Source organism: Suncus etruscus, chromosome 18, assembly GCF_024139225.1.
Source record: "Suncus etruscus isolate mSunEtr1 chromosome 18, mSunEtr1.pri.cur, whole genome shotgun sequence".
Lineage (NCBI taxonomy): Eukaryota > Metazoa > Chordata > Mammalia > Eulipotyphla > Soricidae > Suncus > Suncus etruscus.
Window position 1 is genome coordinate 55,862,246 of NC_064865.1, and position 17,445 is coordinate 55,879,690.

Genomic DNA, 17,445 nt, shown 5'->3' on the forward strand with positions numbered 1-17,445 from the left:
CAACACTTGAAACTCTAACCTCTGCATAAACTAATCAGTCCAGAACAAAGACAGGGCTTTCTCGGATCCTTAAAGCTAAAATAACCTTGAAACTGTAACCACATTTCTTACCATTGTGTATTTTGTTTATCTGCTGAAGAATTATGTACCGCACAAATTTAAAGGACAGGATGAACTGAGTACCCGGATGCTCTTTCTTTTCCATTGCGTCAAGTGCAGTTGCTACATAACTAAAACGAAAATTTCTGACTTAACCTTTGCCCAGCGCTTTCATCCTGGCCAACCTGGGGCATAACAGTTCCAAGTTGACTTTTATTTATTTATTTTTTAAATGTCACATTTAATGTTTTCACCGCTGTACTTCAAATCTACATTGTACAAAGACCAGTCAGTGTGCCTACGGTGGGTGATTGACCAACCTCAGATTGTACCTTTCACACCAGTGTCTTCTTGGGCTCTTTTGATACTAAACACGTTTCTCATTCAAGTGAATTGAAATGCTTCACTTGGGTTGATTCTCAGGAGCCTCATAAAAAAAAAATCAAAGATATTGCACCATCTTTTTGTTTAGTAATTCAATCTTTCACAGCAAATAACTACTTCATTGAAGTTAAAACTTCCAAACATAACTTATTAATAGTCTTCCATTTCAGTTCAGATCACTCAAGATGAAAATACTCTGCTAAATACAGATAACTGACAGTAACTTTAATAGTTAGTTGTCCATAACACACATCAAGGTTTTATCCTAGACCAATTTTAAGACTATTCATTAGTATTCCTTGTACAGGTGAAAAACAATCTTCAATTTTATTGCCATTTTATTTTTAATATAAAAGTTGGAAGGGACATTCAAGTTTCAAGTCTCCTCATTGAACTTAAAAAAAAAAAAGTCATCATCAGCATGTGGAGGTTAACAAACCAAGTTGTATAACTTCCAGGAGGTAGAGGCCTTCAATTTGTATTCATATATACATATGCAAAGAAGAATTCAGTGTTCCAACAGAAAAAAGAATTTGTCAAAAAGTAATAAGTTATTTACTACTGTGATTTTTCAAGACTCTCACAGCTTTGCCTAAGGACACATAATTCCCTATGTGCCTTTTTTTGTGTGTGTGGCTTAAATTTTTTTTGTTTTTGTTTTTTATTTATTTATTTATTTATTTATTTATTTATTTATTTATTTATTTATTTACTATCAAGTGCAGGCAAAGTCTCATAAAATTTCACAGACCTAAAATGTGCAAGTTAGTTCTCTCTCGATACAGCAATGTTGGGATTCTTTTGAAATTAGGCCAGAAATTACTTATTTACACACATGAAAGATGCATGCTTGGGGTTCTTTTATATAAGAAAGAGCAGAAAAAATTTTAATAAAAATAGATTAAATATACTTATATAATGAGTTTTTGACTAGGATATTTTCTAAATATTATTCCTATCATACTAGTAATGGTTGTTAATTTAAAACTTCATTAGTAAAATTATAGTACAAGCATGATTAACCTCTAGAATTGCAAATCCCAGACTCCAGTGGAAAGCTACATTACATCTTCAATAGTACAATATCTTCCACAGTCACTCCCACACCAAAGGCAGGGTTTCTATATTTTATTTTGTTTTCTAACAAAAGTTTAGTCTCTCCTAGTCACAAACTTATTCCCTCTACTCATAACAATGGGTTTTAGACAGCACACATCACTGTCAGGGCTCTAATGAGAAGCTACTTATAGGGCTTGATCATTAGGTGGCATGCCCGGACTCCCAACCCAGGTGCAGCCACAGTCAGCTTGGGTGGCTCCATGATTGGTCGCAGGCAAGGTTTCTAGATTCTTTTAGAAAACTCCAAATCTTCAAGAATGGCTTAAATTATCAAAATGTATAATTGCCTTGTGATCTGTGTGTGTATGTGTGTGAACAATCTCACTTCATTAAAAAATAAAAATAAAAACGAAACCACAAAACCTCAACTCCCAAATTTGGTTCAGTTCTCTTTTGTTCTGAGGTGAGCCATAACAGCTGCACTAAATTCATAAAACGTGTGATAATTTTTCTTCTAAAAGCACAACCACTTTACAAGATTAAAAGTCTAGTAACATTTTCTAAATATTATTCCTATCATACTAGTAGTGGTTGTTAATTTAAAACTTCATTAGTAAAATTACAGTACAAGCATGATTAACCTCTAGAATTGCAAATCCCAGACTCCAGTGGAAAGCTACATTTCATCTTCAGTAGTACAATATCTTCCACCGTCACTCCCACACCAAAGGCAGGGTTTCTATATTCTTTTAGAAAACTCCAAATCTTCAGGAATGGCTCAAATGATCAAAATGTATGACTGCCTTGTCATACATCTCAGATGGCTGAGCGACAGTGGAACTAGTAAAGCTCTTAAAAGCAGCAGACTGAGGGTCGATGCAGAGAGGCACTCTTGTTTCCTTTCTGCTGTTCCAAAATAAACTGGTGAATAATTTCTTTAACCTGTCGAACAGAACTGAGGTTCTTCTCAAAAGTGTCGTCAAATTTGGGGTTGGTGACAGGCTCAAAGTCGCTTGTATAAACTCTTCCAGTAGAAGTGGAAAAGCAACATGTGTGGTATCATAGTTGCCCTTCGTCTAGATAAGGGTGAGCTAAGGCATCCTTAGCCGATATTCTTTTGGATGGATCAAAGACCAACATCCTGCAAAGGAGATGAACAGCTTGTCTAGACAGGGTGTAAAGTACAGGAAAAGATGGCTGTTTATGAGGACCCAATTGTGTGTGCCTTAGTGCCTTCACAAGTTGTCCTCATTGCTTCCAGTGATGGTATGCCCAAGAGATCTGTGATCAAATCCAACTGCTGAATGGGACTCTGTGCCTGAAACAGTATTCTTTGTCCAAGCAGTTCTGCAAAAACACATCCAACTGACCAGATATCAATAGCATTGCTGTAATGACAGCTGCCCATCAGAATTTCTGGAGCCCAATAATACTAATAACTTCCTGAGTCATATGACGAGATTCATCTAATTTTTCCACTTTGGCCAATCCAAAATCACAGAATCACAAATCAGAACACAGTTGCTGTTCACAAGGAGATTCCCTGGCTTAATGTCTGGATGTAAAATGCCAGCTGAATGGAGATATTTCAAACCTCGCAAAATCTGATAAAGAAAAACTTTGACACAATCTGAGTTAAGTGGTTGAGGAGAGACAATAATTTTAAGCAGGTCACTCTGCGTCAATTCTGTGACAACATATATTTCTTCAAAAGAATCAATGTGTGGAGGTTGGAATATGTCAAGGGCAGAGAGTATGTTATCATGTTTTAAAGAAACACAACATCTTCAATTCCTGGAAGACCCTTTTGCAAGAGACCAGATTCTAGAAGACGTGGGGCATCTTTTTGAGTGCTACTCTCTTTCCACCTCTTGGATTTGTTACAAACCAGACAAATCCAAAGGTTCCATATCCAATAGGTCTATTTGGCTCAATGTCCAGTTGCTGTTGTGGATGATGCGAGTGTTGATGATGATATGCCTTCACTGAAACAACTGCAGCAGCCTGTACCTGAGCTGGGGCTGCACAATGGTGGTGGTGATGGTGGTGGTGGTGACCTGCTGTAGCTGCAGATGCACCGCCATTGTAAGCTGCCATCATTTTTGCATTGTCTCTTGTACCACAAAGAGACGTTTTAGAAAATGCCCTTTGATTTGGTAAGCAAACTGGGTCAAGCTGTCATTTGGCCATTTAAAAAAATAAAGGGAAAAAACCACTCATGTCATCTCCAAAAAAATAGAGTGGTTGGAGCTTTATGTCTTCATCAGTCAATCTAAAGGAGTGAGTGGATCTTGGTGGATAATTTGGGGGGAGGGTGTAAGTGTGTGTGTGTGTGTGTGTGTGTGTGTGTGAAAGAGAGAGTAAGAGAGAGAGAAAGAGAGAGAGAGAGAGAGAGAGAGAGAGAGAGAGAGAGAGAGAGAGAGAGAGACCAGGGGTGGGTTGCCAACAAAAGGAAAAGGAAAAAGAAAAAAAGAAAAAGATAAAAGGGACAAGGGACCTGTTTTCCCCAGGATTCCTGCCACAAGTGGGTACTAAAACTCTATCCTTAATTGGGGTAATTTCCAATTTTGAAGGTGGGAATGAAGAAGGCCAACCCTCCCGACCCTCTGAACTTCACACTGGAAAAAGATCAGGGAACAAGCCACCCTGGGAATCTCGTAAGAGGGTGGACTCAGACATCCCTTCCATTCCCACATCCTTTGCTAAACCCACACCACACTTCCTCAAAATACAACAACCAGGGGAAGGAGTCACAGCACCCTGAGTCTAAGTCGAGGATGGGGAGAAAAATATCCATGCAGGGAAACCAGCTTCCACCCCCTCCCCCTCTATTGCTCAGGCCTCCCTACATCTCCCCCTACTCCTCGCCAGGCAAGGCTGGACATCGAGCCGTATAGACCTATTTGGTGTTGTCTGGTCTGTAACAGATCCAAGACATGGAAAGAGAATAGCACTCAAAAAGATGCCCAATGTCTTCTAGAATCTGGTCTCTTGCAAAAGGGTCTTCCGGGAATTGAAGATGTGTTTTTTAAAACATGATAACTTACTCTCTGCCCTTGACAGACTCCAACCTCCACACATTGACTCTTTTGAAGAAATATATGTTGTCACAGAATTGATTTGATGCAGAATAGAAAGTGGGGGGTAGGGGGAGAAGGACGAGGAGGAGAAGGAGGAGGAACCGCAGCCTGGGAGGCCATTGGCAGCCGGGTTGACTTTTATAGAGTTTCTCCCAACCCTCCACATACAGGACTTTCACTTAGGTTAAGAGTCCATTGCAAGAGTGGTTGTCAGGGAGACAGGGTTGGAGGAGCTGTTGGTCTTCTGTGATACTCCTTTCGTGGCCTTGGTCTCTGCTAAAGATTCTCTCTATAGTGGGTCCAATCTTCTCTGGCCCTGCAGTAGAGCAGGGTGAGACTCTTATCAGTGACAAAGTAACTCTTCCAAATTTTGTCTGTTGATTTGATCACATTTGTAGAATTCATTTCCATAGGGGACCCTTTCCTACCTGACTGCCTTCCTAACTCAATGGTTCTCTGCCTACTCCTGACATCCTACCCTTTCTTTTCTCATACCGCAATACAGAGTTTCTTGTGTTCAAATACTCTGGTTTTGTTATCTGTGCCTTAACAATGATTTTACTTCCTATATTTCTGAAATTAGAATCTTGTTTGTATAGTGTTTCTTGGAAAGAATGCACTGTCTATAGCTCAGGCCCTGAGCCAGCAGATGAACTTGGAATCACAGAACAAACATCTACCTTTTATAGGCAAGTATTAATTTCTTTTCTGTGCTTTAATTACTAAAATTACAAAATTAAAAAACTGATGTAAAAGAAAAGAAAATTATGCAATAGGATTCCACAGTCAAAATAAAAATTAAATTAAATTTATAATTTATAATAATATATATTATAACCTAATACTTGATTACATCAGGAGAGCTTGTAAAATAATTCTGTACATTATGTGCTGCTTTTGCCTTTATCAAAAATAAGTTTGTACACTGATAGACTAACCTTGAACTTACTATTTTAGCAGTACTGTGTTAAACAACAAATCATTAAACATTGTTTAGCTATGTAATCCCAAGAAAATAAATTAATTTATACATGAAAAAAAAAGAAAAATCCTACTTGAATATGGGTAGGGTAGAGACTGGAGTAGATTTTGAGCACTGTCCTTTAGGACTCCCCCCAAAAAAACAAAACAAAACAAAAAAAAACGGCACCAAATTCCACAGAAGGGCAGTTAGAAGTGATGTTGGTGAAAGATTGTGGTGACCTATGTCAAGAAGGGAGGAAAGTGGCAGAGACCCCGAGAAAGGAATCTGCAGCTTCCTCTCTATCCAGCTCTGCCACTCTGGGAAGTGGCTGGGGAGATCTAGGACTATGAGTCTTGCTCGAGCAATGGAAGCAAAGCCAATTCTAGATCTTGTTCTAGATCTTGCCCAGATCTTTCTGGTCCATCATCTTCCCTCACCGAAAAAAATTTCAGGAGGAGACAAGCAGTGAAATAAAGCAGGTTTTATTCAGGAAAGCATAAGAGAGTAAAGATAAGATAATAAAGTTAAAAGGGTACATGATCTTCTCCAATGGTGGTGAGATCCACAGTACAAGTCCCAGAGTTATATTAGTTATAGTAGTATGTGATGCTGATGAGGGTCCCCCGGGTGACTTGCATGAAGAGAGAAGGAGATAAGGGAAGGGAATCTGAAGCTTTCTCTACCCACTTTTGTCACCTGGGCAAATGACCTTGTTTCCTATGAAAGTCCACATCTCAAGAGGAGATATGTGAGTGACATGTCTGGCCACCTTGTACCCAGTCAACACCTGTGTGTAGTGTCAATACATGGGCCAAGGAGCACATGTGTGCACTTCCTTTGTTTTAAGTTGACTTCTAAAATGCTTTCCAAAGGTGTCTCACATGGGATTTTTTTCTCTACCTAGGCAAGTCCTGTTGCTAGGGTGTTTGCCAGGGATAGTTGATGGACTTCTTGGATCTTTCTTATGTTTCTTCTTATGAAACTTCTCTCAGTAAAGGTCCTGCTGTGGCACTAAGTCATCTTAATTCCTTCAGATCTCATCTCTTTTTTTTTGGGGGGGGGGGTCACACCCGGCAGTGTTCAGGGTTTACTCTTAGGTCTACGCTCAGAAATAACTCCTGGCAGGCTCAGGAGACCATATGGGATGCTGGGATTCGAACCACCGTCCTTCTTCATGCAAAGCAAATGCCCTACCTCCATGCTATCTCTCCAGTCCCAGATATCATCTTTTGATCTTATTATGTCCCAAGAAATTTTATTACATCCCAAGAATTCATTGCCATGAGAGGAAGAGAAGGACTTTCCTGCCTGCCTGCTTCAGAAGGAAACAAGATGGTAAAGAGGAAATGGAACTAGCATGGGCTAATTCTGCTGCCCATGAGCCCAGAAAGCACCCCAAACCTCCAGAGCTGATCAAAACAATAAGGGACCTGGAATAGCATGGTGAAGGCCATCCCAGAAAGGATGGATTGATCCTGGGTTCCCAAAAAGCTTGGAGGCAAAAGTAGAGGATTTCAAGTCAGTCTCTGAACTGACCCCATGGATGCTTCCTATTTGGGGACACAAAGCAATTTCCTTTGTTGTTACTTGTTCTTTTCATTGGTAAGGAGAGGATTATTCCTATCTGTTTTGTTGTCCCTTGGATTATAAACTGAGGACGAATCATTTGACCCACTTATTTCCTCTTTCCTCCCCAAACACTTCGGGGCTCCGCCCACACAGCAGGAGGACTTGCTAAGTAACCCAATGAATTGAACTTCCCTGTAGACTCCGGAAGAGGCAGCTGCCCTGGAGGCTGTCAGTGAGCTGGCAGCTAGAACTGCGGAGTGGCATTGTGTGTGTGTGTGTGTGTGTGTGTGTGTGTGTGTGTGTGTGTGTGTGTGTGTGTGTGTGTGTGAGTTGAGCTTCTACAAAGCTGAAAATCTACAGCAAACCCAGACCCAGGATGTGAGGTGAGTGAAGGCCCTGCCCAGGTCCCTGTGGGCCCAGAAACATGCCATCACCTTCTGTGTGGGGAGACTCTTCTCCCCAGAATGCAGCAACCCTGAGGGGATGTCATTGTCAACAGATATAAGGTCCCAGAAGAGATTTTCTATACTACAAGAGTTTAGTCTTGTCATTGGAGGGAATATTCTCTCCAATAACCGTAAGTGATTCCTATTTTGCCTCTCAGGAAGCCTTCACTTTAAAGAAACATCTCATTACATTTCATGCTGCCTAGATTGGCTTCCCTTTCGAAGTTTTTTTTTTTTAGTAAAAAAAAAGGGGGAACTTGGGCAGATCTTAAGCCAGTGAGAGCAGTAGGGAAAGGTTGATCTCGTCCCTGCCTGGTCCCTGTCCCCTGCATCAGACTATCAGATCCTCTCCAGTAAGCACAACGTGGTGAAAATCTTAACTATCTCATTCTTGGCAGCCCCATCTGCTTCTGCCTGCCCCATATCTTGGGCTCTGCAGATTCTGGACTCTAGAGTCTATTTAACCAAGTTTAGGGACTTTTGAGAGACCAGGGTGGCTTGGTGTAGTCAGTCCCCTCCCACAGCCTCAAGTAGCTCTGACCAATGTTTTGGTCAGGACCAATCTTTTCTCTTTCCGGTTCTTTGAATACTGTTTTCCTCAAGTCTGGGAGGATGAGAGAATGGACATGCTGCTTGTTCTGGTTGGTTGCCTTGTTGATTTTAATTGTTGTCCTGGTGGGATCTCCACGGAGACTGTATTTACTCATCTTTCATTCTTTGAAGGTGAGAGTGGGAGAGAGGTCCCAGATGAATTTTCCAGTGAAGCCTGAAGAGCCTTTCTCCAAGGACCCACCACTACTGAAATAGTGTTCCTGTTATAGAGTGTAGTAACTAGTGCTTCTCAACGTTTATAGAATGAAAATAATGTTTTTAAACCTCTCCTTGCTACACCTTTTGTGAGAAAGTCTGGTTGTCATCTTCTCTCCTAGTCCTTGATCCAAAACACTTCCTCCAATGAAGGCATGTTTTGTTTTGGGCTGTCAGGTACACAATAGGCTTATGCACAAATTCAGCCAGTGAACTTTGTCTAGTGTGATAGAGAAAGAAAATATCAATTTATATTAATTTATTTTAGCATCTACTTAAGTGACCACATCTTCCACAACCGAACTGGACGACACTCATTTTCTTCATTCCTATCCACTTCTGCTCTCCAAGAGAAGCTATCTTCTCTACAAGACCTAGAGAGACACCGGGATTCATGTGAGGTGTAATTCCATCATTCTGGAAGATTCTTGGTGCTTCTGTTCTGCCTCTAGATCCAATATTGAAGCATTTCTGAAAAAGAACCATGGCCTCAAGCACAGCTACCAAGAAGATGAAGGAGGAAGTCACCTGCTGTATCTGCCTGGAAATGATGATTGAGCCCATGAGCATTGACTGTGGGCACAGCTACTGTCACTTGTGCATAGTGGGCATCGTGGAGAACCAGTGCTATAGGACAATGCAGAGGGTATTCCACTGTCCCCAGTGTCGGGCACCCTTTAAGAAGGAGAGCCTCCGGCCCAACAAGCAGCTGCAAAACCTCATAGAGACCATTAAGGAGGTGGGCCATGAACAGTTGTGTGAGAAACATGGAGAGCAGCTCCACCTTTTCTGTGAAGACGACGACCAGCTCATCTGCTGGCGCTGTGAGCGGTCACCACAGCACAAAGGACATGTCACAGCTCTTGTTGAAGATGTCAGCCAGAGCTTCAAGGTAAGTGTGTGGGCTACAGGACCTCTTGGAATTGATTCTCACAGTACTCCACAAAACCCATTTTATTTCTTTTGTTTTGTTGGGATCACAGAGTTTAAATTGTTTTCTATGTTTGAGGAAGACTTTTTTTTTTAAGTATATGTTAATGGGTGAAGTGTCACACCATAATGTCCTGTGCCAAAGTGGTGAAGTTCACCCCTCTCCACCTGCTAAACCTCTATACTCTTTCCTTTTTCAACTTCAGTTCTGTAGCTCCAAATGAAGGGTTGTGGATAGTTTGGTCTCTTCCCTTGCTATTTTTTTTTTTTCAAGATAATGCATGTGATTTTTCTTGTGTTTGTTTTACATACTCTTGCTGAATTATTTTCCTTAACATGATACCCTTAATGCCATCCATATTACCACAATTGAGGGGCCCAGGTGGATGGGCATGTGCCTGGTACATGCAGAGCTGATCTAATTGTTGGCACCTGATATAGTCTCCCACCAGCAACCTGAAACCCAGAGTGATCCCTGATTACAGAACCAAGAGTAATTCCTGAGTAATGCCAGGTGTGACCCTTCAAAATAAACAAAACAAAACAAAACAAAAAAGAATATATCACAGAAGATTTTCCTTTTTTCTAGAACTGACTTGATTTCTATTATGTACCTATAGCATATCTTTACCCACTAAGGTTGTTTGCATATCTAGACTATTTTAAATAGTAATGTAGTTATTATTAGTGTTGATTTGTGATTTTTGTCTTTATTTGATGGATAGCTAGGATTTCAATTACCGGTTCATATAAGAGTAGGTAGCTTTTTTTGTGTGTGTGTGAATTTTTAGCTTTTTTTATCTTTATTTAAACACAGTGATTACAAATATAATCGATTGTAGTATGATTTCAGTAGTAATGTAAAGAACACCCCCCTTCACCAGTGCAACATTCCCACCACCAATGTCTCAAATCTCCCTCTTCCCCACCCCACCCCCACTTGTACTTGAGACAGGCTTTCTACTTCCCTCGTTCATTCTCATGGTTATCATAATTCTCAGTGTAGTTATTTCTCTAACAGCACTCATCACTCTTTGTGGTAAGCTTCATGTCATGAGCTGCACCTTCAGCCCTCATCTCTTTTGTCTCTGAAAATTATTGCAAGAATGTCTTTCATTTTTCTTAAAACCCATAGATGAGTGAGACTATTCTGCGTCTATCTCTCTCCCTCTGACTTATTTCACTCAGCACAATAGATTCCATGTATAGGAAAATTTCATGACTTTATCTCTCCTGATGGCTGCATAGTATTCCATTGAAACCTCCATATTGATTTTTAAGGATAATGAACCAGTTCATATTCTCACCAACACTGAATTAGTATTTCTTGCCAACACTTGCCAGCGTTGCCAACACTTATTTTTTCTAGTGTTTGTGTTATAGAGCCTAGAGGTGTTTTCTCATTGTAGTTTTGATTTGCGTCTCCTCCATAGTAATGGATGAGTGTTATTTATGTACCTATTGACAATTTGTATATTTTCTTTAGAAAACATCTATCAACCTCTACCTCTACCTCTTGTTTTCTTTAGACTATTTTTTGTTGTTGTTTGGTTTTGGGGTGTCTCTATTGGAGAGATTGGTTTAGGTTTTCTTTATTCAATTATAGCCTTGTTTGCTTTTGGAGTCAAGGAAACATTAGCTTTCTATGTGAACCTGGACTCTCCCTTTACTTCATTATTTTTGTAAGAGTTTGGAAAGAGTAGTATAAGACCACCTGAAAGTTGTGGAAATTACTATGAAACATTTGGCCATAGGATTACTTTGGGGAAGAACATTTAATCAATATTTCACTGTAATTACGTGATATTATGGTCTCTTTATATGTGTCTTTTCTCCTGATTAAATTCTATAAAATTATCAGTGCTTAGAAGTCTAAAACAGGGCCAAAGAGATAACACAGTAGTAGGGTGTTTGCCTTGCACACAGCTGATTCAGGACGGATGGTGGTTCAAATCCTAGCATCCCATATAGTCCCCCATGCCTGCCAGGAGTGATTTCTGAGTGCAGAGCAAAGAGTAACCCCTGAGCACCGCTGGGTATGACCCAAAAGCAAAACAAACAAGCAAACAAAAAGTTTAAAACTATTTCTTGTACTTATTTTACAGTGTTGGTATATGTGCGTGTACAGTAGGTTTTTTTTTTTTTTTTTTGTGGGTCACACCTGGCAGTGCTCAGAGGTTATTCCTGGCTCCAGGCTCAGAAATTGCTCCTGGCAGGCACGGGGGACCACATGGGACACCGGGATTCGAACCGATGACCTCTTGCATGAAAGGCAAACGCCTTACCTCCATGCTATCTCTCCGGTCCCTACAGTAGTTTTTTTTTTTTTTAACTGTTGGATTTCTGTGCTATCTGTTATAATGCTTCTCTTACATGTATTATTCTATTTATTATTATTATTATTATTATTGCTTTCTTACTGAGACTTGCTACATATATAGGTTTATCCATTTTATTATCCTTTGAAGAAATAGTTTGGGTTCTTTTGCATTTTGCTTTATAGTTCTTCTAGAAAATTTGATTTGTCATTTTCTTCCTTCATCTGGCTTTAGTTTAATTTTATTTTCTTTCTCAAATGTATTTGCTGTAAGATTACCATATTTATTTAATATTTTTCTTATTTTGTGATTTAGTTCTATAATGTGATGAAATTTTCTCCTAGTACTGCCTTTGCAGTGTCCAAGATGCTCTGAAATCTCATGCCTTCTTTTTTTTAATAATCTGTGAATATCTGGTCTGAAATTGAGATTATAATCTTTATTTAAGGTTTTAATCATATCAGCTTTCTGAAAACTAATTTATAATGGCTATTCACTGATTCAGGTCCTGACCTCATACCAAATTTCAACAGATGGTATCATCTGTTCTTTTTCCATGCTCACTATGAGCAAATTTCCTTTTGAATATTATAAATTCATGTTTTCCTGTTCCTAATCATGTGTCAAATGGAAGCATCAAATGTATAAGAACATAAAATAGAAATTAAAAACAGTGGACAAATCACTATACTGTTTGTCCCTACAGCTTAATAAGTCAAATAACCACAAAAAGGATTGCCTGTGGTACCTTTCTTTCAATCAGAGGCTCCCCAATGCACAGAGAAATGATTGAATGTTCCAGATCTGGGATCAACATGTCAATTGATAAGGGAATTCGCCTGACTCTACATCTGAACTGTGTTTGTGGAGCAAAAGACTAGCTATGGCATAGAAAAGCAATATGGGACTGGGACCTTTTGTGAGCCCACAGGACTGTTGATAACTGGGGACTACCACTATTCAGTCTTTCCTTCCCTGCTCTTATTAAGGAATATCTTTGCCACTTAAACATCACTTCCTAAAACTTGGTTTTTAGAGCTCAGGGCTGACTGATTTTCAAAACCAGTATTTCATGATTGCCTGCACCTGCCCCCTGCACCAACAGACCTCATCCTGCTTTCTCTCAACACCCGAGGGCTCAACAAATCCACAATCTTAGCCTATTAGTTAGGCTAAGCACCTGAGAAGAGTTGTCAAATCTCATGAACTTCACTTTTGCTTTTTCCTCCAGGAAAAGCTCCAAGATGCTGTGACAATACTGAAGGACACAAAAGACCAATATAACAATCTGAAGTGGTTCACCAGAAAGCAAATAAGTGATTGGGAGGTAAGAATTTTGTGTATCCTTAGCTCAAACATTCCCACCAGATGTTTCCCAGCTAAATCTATGGTATCACCTACCAGCATGGTAGCTTTAAATCCAATCTGGGCTATATTAATCACAAAGTATTGGTTCAAGAATTTGCATGCAGAAGATTGGTGGTTCGAATCCCGGCATCCCAAATGGTCCCCTGAGCCTGCCAGGAGCGATTTCTGAACATAGAGCCAGGAGTAACCCCTGAGCGCTGCCAGGTGTGACCCAAAAACAATAAAACAAAACAAAACAAACAAAAAAAAGGAATTTGCCTTCAAACATGGATACATCCATGTGCAAATTAAAGTTGAATTTGTCTTAACTGAAGATAAACCTTGGCGAATTTCAAGTTTAATTTAGCAAGTATTCCTGTCTCTTCTTTCTCTTGTTTCTTGGTAGAAGAAGGAGGAATTTGAGCAGATGTTTCTGTCCATTGTGACATCTTCCTCCTTTGAGTGTTTGTTTTCCCGAAGCCACCTTGCTACAGGGAACTTGTGCATTCTTCCTGTTCAGATAACACTTGGAGAAATTGTATTATCCTAAGGAGCAAATTATGTTGAGTGTGAATCAACGTAACATAAAATTTAACTATTGTAAGCCTTTCTTGTTGATTTTTTTTTTTTTTGCCACACTTAAGTGGCAACCAATGTCTCTATTCATCTGAAAACTTTCATAATCCAGACTTGAAATTTAGGTAATTCTTCATTGTTTTCTTCTCTCACTCTCTTTGTACATTGTTCTACTTTCTGTTGCTAAGATTCTGACAGCTCATAGAAATAGAACCATACATTTCTCATTTTGTTTTGCTTTCCTTTTCTTGACGTAATGCCTTCCAGCTATGTCCAGTTACAGAAGATACCAATCTTTCCTTTCCTAGTACTGCTGATTTTATTTCCACCGCTTTTATGTGCCTCATTTTGCTTATGCATTCATTATTTGATGTATATTTAGTTCATTTTCAGTGATGGAGCACAATTTCTTTATTCTAGGAAAAGATAGAGCATCAAAAACAAAAAATACATGCTGACTTTAAAAATCTCCATATGTTCCTGTATGAAGAGGAGAAGTCTTATATATGGAAGCTTGAAAAGGTAAAAGATCAAACTCTGAATAGCCTGCTGGACAGAGAAGCCACACTAAAAATGCAGATACAGGAAGTCAAGAACCACATCCTGGAACTAGAGAAGAAATGTCAAGGCTCAGCCCAGAATCTGTTACAGGTGAGTTTGTTGACTTGGAGGAAAGAGGGGTGGGGCTAGAGAGATAGTAGAGGAAACTGGGCATGTATGTTATGTGTACTATAGCTATGTCCCCTGTGGTACAAATCTTCAGCACTGTGTATGGTTCCCTGAGAACTACTTTGGAGCACAGAGCCAGGAATAGTCCTTGAAGTACTGCTGGGTGTAGTGCCCCAATATATATTTAAAAAAAAAAGGGAGGACACATGGGAAGATGAGCCAGACCAGCCACCTCATTCAACAGGACACACTATTGTTGGACTGTAAAAAAAAAATGTCTGCTTACATATATCGCTACATGTAGCTTTGCTTCCAGTCAGATATTCATCTGCAAGTAAAAACTTTATGTTCTGTCTCCATGGGTAACTTGGACATATGGAACAATGAAATATAATGTGCCCCCCCCCATGAAAGGGTGGGTCTTAGAACACTGTAAAACTCAACTATCAACAATTTTTTAACTCTGTATTTCACAGTGATTTAATTTAAGTAAAAATCCTAAACATATCATTATGAAATGATTGAGCAATCCCACATCTGATTGTATCTTAAAATTTTCAAATGAGGGGGAAAATGGTCCATTATGTACTTGGCTCTCATCTATATGCACATTCCTTTGACTGTCTTCTGAAAGATTCCTCCAGAAGTTTACTGGATATAATATGGGATCACCAAAATAAGTAATACACTTTTCCCTGATTTGATGATTAGGTCTTGCTCCAAGAACTTTTATGAACTACAAGAAATAAGTCAACACATTTAAATAAATACCTGTAGGTCTGGAGCTGTGATACAAGCAGTAGGGCATTTGCCTTGCATGTGCTAACCTAGGACGGACCTCAGTTCGATCCCCCGGTGTCCCATATAGTTCCCCAAGCCAGAAGTGATCTGAGCATATAGCCAGGAATAATCCCTGAGCATCACTGGTATGACCCCCAAACCATAAACAAACAAACAAACACCTGTAGATATTTGTTCTATTTCACCCAGTTGAACTTGGGGTACTTTCTAGGCTGAGAATCTAACCTGACTCCCCCTCACCCACATCACATGTTACAAATGCCCCTACATAGTAGACCAGTCTTGGGGGCTCAGTTCAGATGGATTCAACACTGTTAATCAATCCATACTATGTCATCCATTGACTGAAATCATGTCACTAGATGCAAGAGGTACCCTGGGCACACACTTTCCCCTCTTTTCAAACAATCTATAGGCTAATGTGGTTGCAGCTACTCTAGCTTCCCACAGCCCTCAGCAAGGAATCCACACACTGATGTTAATAAGTGTGAAAATGTCTTATGAAAATGCTAGGGGACTGGATAAGAACCATCCTGTGCTGGAAACCCATAAAGTCAAAGCTGGGGTCAATTAGTTGATGTCTTGGTACAAATATGTTAATAGAACAATTCTATGTGCTAAGCCTCATGAATGCAAACGTACCTATTCTCGTTTCTGGTCCTTGTTTCTCTACAGAATGTAAAAGACACCTTGAACAAGTGAGTGCTCCATGGTAACAGTGGTGGGCAGGGGAGGGCTTTGTGCATAAAGACATGGATGAAAGGGACCACTGAAGAAATCTCTGCTTATTCTAGAAGCTTGGCTATCAAGATGGTCAAACCAAAGGACATTTCTTTGGATCTGGATACTGTGTGTAATGTCTCTGAGCTTTACTTTGATGTGACAAAGATGTTAAGGCGCTATCAAGGTATGTTGGTTTTGATTCTTTGTAATGTATACGAGAAGGAATGTTAAGCAAAAATCAAGACAACATCTGACTCTGACTAGACTTAAGGGAAGTTATTTAGTTTTTTTAATGAGTCTTTCACTACATTTACCTTATTTAATTCAAACCTCCCCACATTCTTAGTGATACATATGAAGATTTCTTTTATATTTATCAATGAGTATCAAAAAAATAAAGGGGCTGTCATGGTGGATAAGATGCTTACCTTGAACATGGCCTACTTGGGTTTGATCTCCCTGTATGCCATATGGTCCCCCAGCACTGCCAGGAGTGAATTTTCAATGCAGATCCAGCAGTAACCCTTAATCACCAGGTAGTGTGGCCCCAAAACCAAAGTAAATATATAAATCAATAAATCAAAATTGAGGCTGGAAAGAGAGTATAGCTGTTAAGGCAATTGCCTTGCAAGTAGCTTCCCTGGATTTGATACCTAGCACCCCATATAGACCCCATCCCCCATTAGTAGTGATCTCTGAGCACAGATATTTGAGCACCACTGAGTGCTCAAAACTTAAAAAGACTTAAAAAAAAAGTAACACCCTCCCCCCCAAAATAGAAGAAATAAATCAAAGCTACTAAGAAACAAAACATGCATTTGAATAAAGACTGGGGATATTTAAGTTAAACCAAGTTCTCATAACCAAAAACACATTTCTTTTTTGTTTGTGGTTTTCAGTCAGTGTGATTCTGGATCCAGATACAGCACATTCTGAATTGATTCTCTCCAAGGATCAGAGGCAAGTGACCCATGGGAGTACTCAGAAGAAAGAAATCACTCCACAGAGATTCAGTATCCTACCCTGTGTCCTGGGCTGTGAGGGCTTCACCTCAGGAAGACATTATTTTGAAGTGGATGTGGGAGAAGGAACCCAGTGGGATTTCGGAGTTTGTCTGGAAAATGTGGAGAGAAATGTTGACACAATACAGGGACCACAGTCTGGATTCTGGGCCATCCGACTGTGTAAAGACAAGAGTTACGTCGCCCTGACCTCTTTCTTAACTCCCCTCCGTCTGAAGGAGTACCTTGAGGTTATAGGGCTTTTTCTGGACTATGACGCTGGATTTGTGTCCTTTTACAATGTGAATACTGGCTCCCATATCTACACCTTCCCAAAGGCATGTTTCTCTCATGCTCTCCGGCCCTATTTCCAGGTTTATCATTATTCTCCTTTGTTCTTGCCTCCCCCAGATGAGTAACAGAAGAGCAAAATTTTCTTCTTGGTTAATACCCATAGAGAATATTATGTAAATATTTGGGGGTGTAGAATTTGGTCTAATTTTTGCATAACTGTTTCTATGTACTTATAACAATGTTGGATTTTTCAATATAAAATAAAAATGCATTGAATTAATAGATATATATTTTTGAAAACATGTTAGTTTTTAGCCTGAGCTGAAAGAAAACAAGGGTTTTTTTTTTATTATTATTACATTGCATGTTTTGCATGCA

General features: G+C 39.6%; 1 protein-coding gene and 1 pseudogene across 1 annotated transcript; one reads left to right on the top strand and one right to left on the bottom strand.

Annotated features, from left to right (window-relative positions):
• Positions 1-2,309: 2,309 nt before the first annotated feature.
• Positions 2,310-4,427, bottom strand: LOC125995856 (serine/threonine-protein kinase NLK-like; annotated as a pseudogene).
• Positions 4,428-7,495: 3,068 nt separating this feature from the next.
• On the top strand, positions 7,496-17,245 carry LOC125996019 (E3 ubiquitin-protein ligase TRIM38-like). The gene is made up of 7 exons (XM_049764975.1): positions 7,496-7,538; positions 8,677-9,300; positions 12,888-12,983; positions 14,000-14,230; positions 15,725-15,747; positions 15,844-15,956; positions 16,672-17,245. Exons 2-7 carry the CDS (start codon positions 8,893-8,895, stop codon positions 17,190-17,192), a joined length of 1,392 nt encoding a protein of 463 aa, XP_049620932.1. The 5' UTR covers positions 7,496-7,538; positions 8,677-8,892; the 3' UTR covers positions 17,193-17,245.
• Positions 17,246-17,445: the final 200 nt, after the last annotated feature.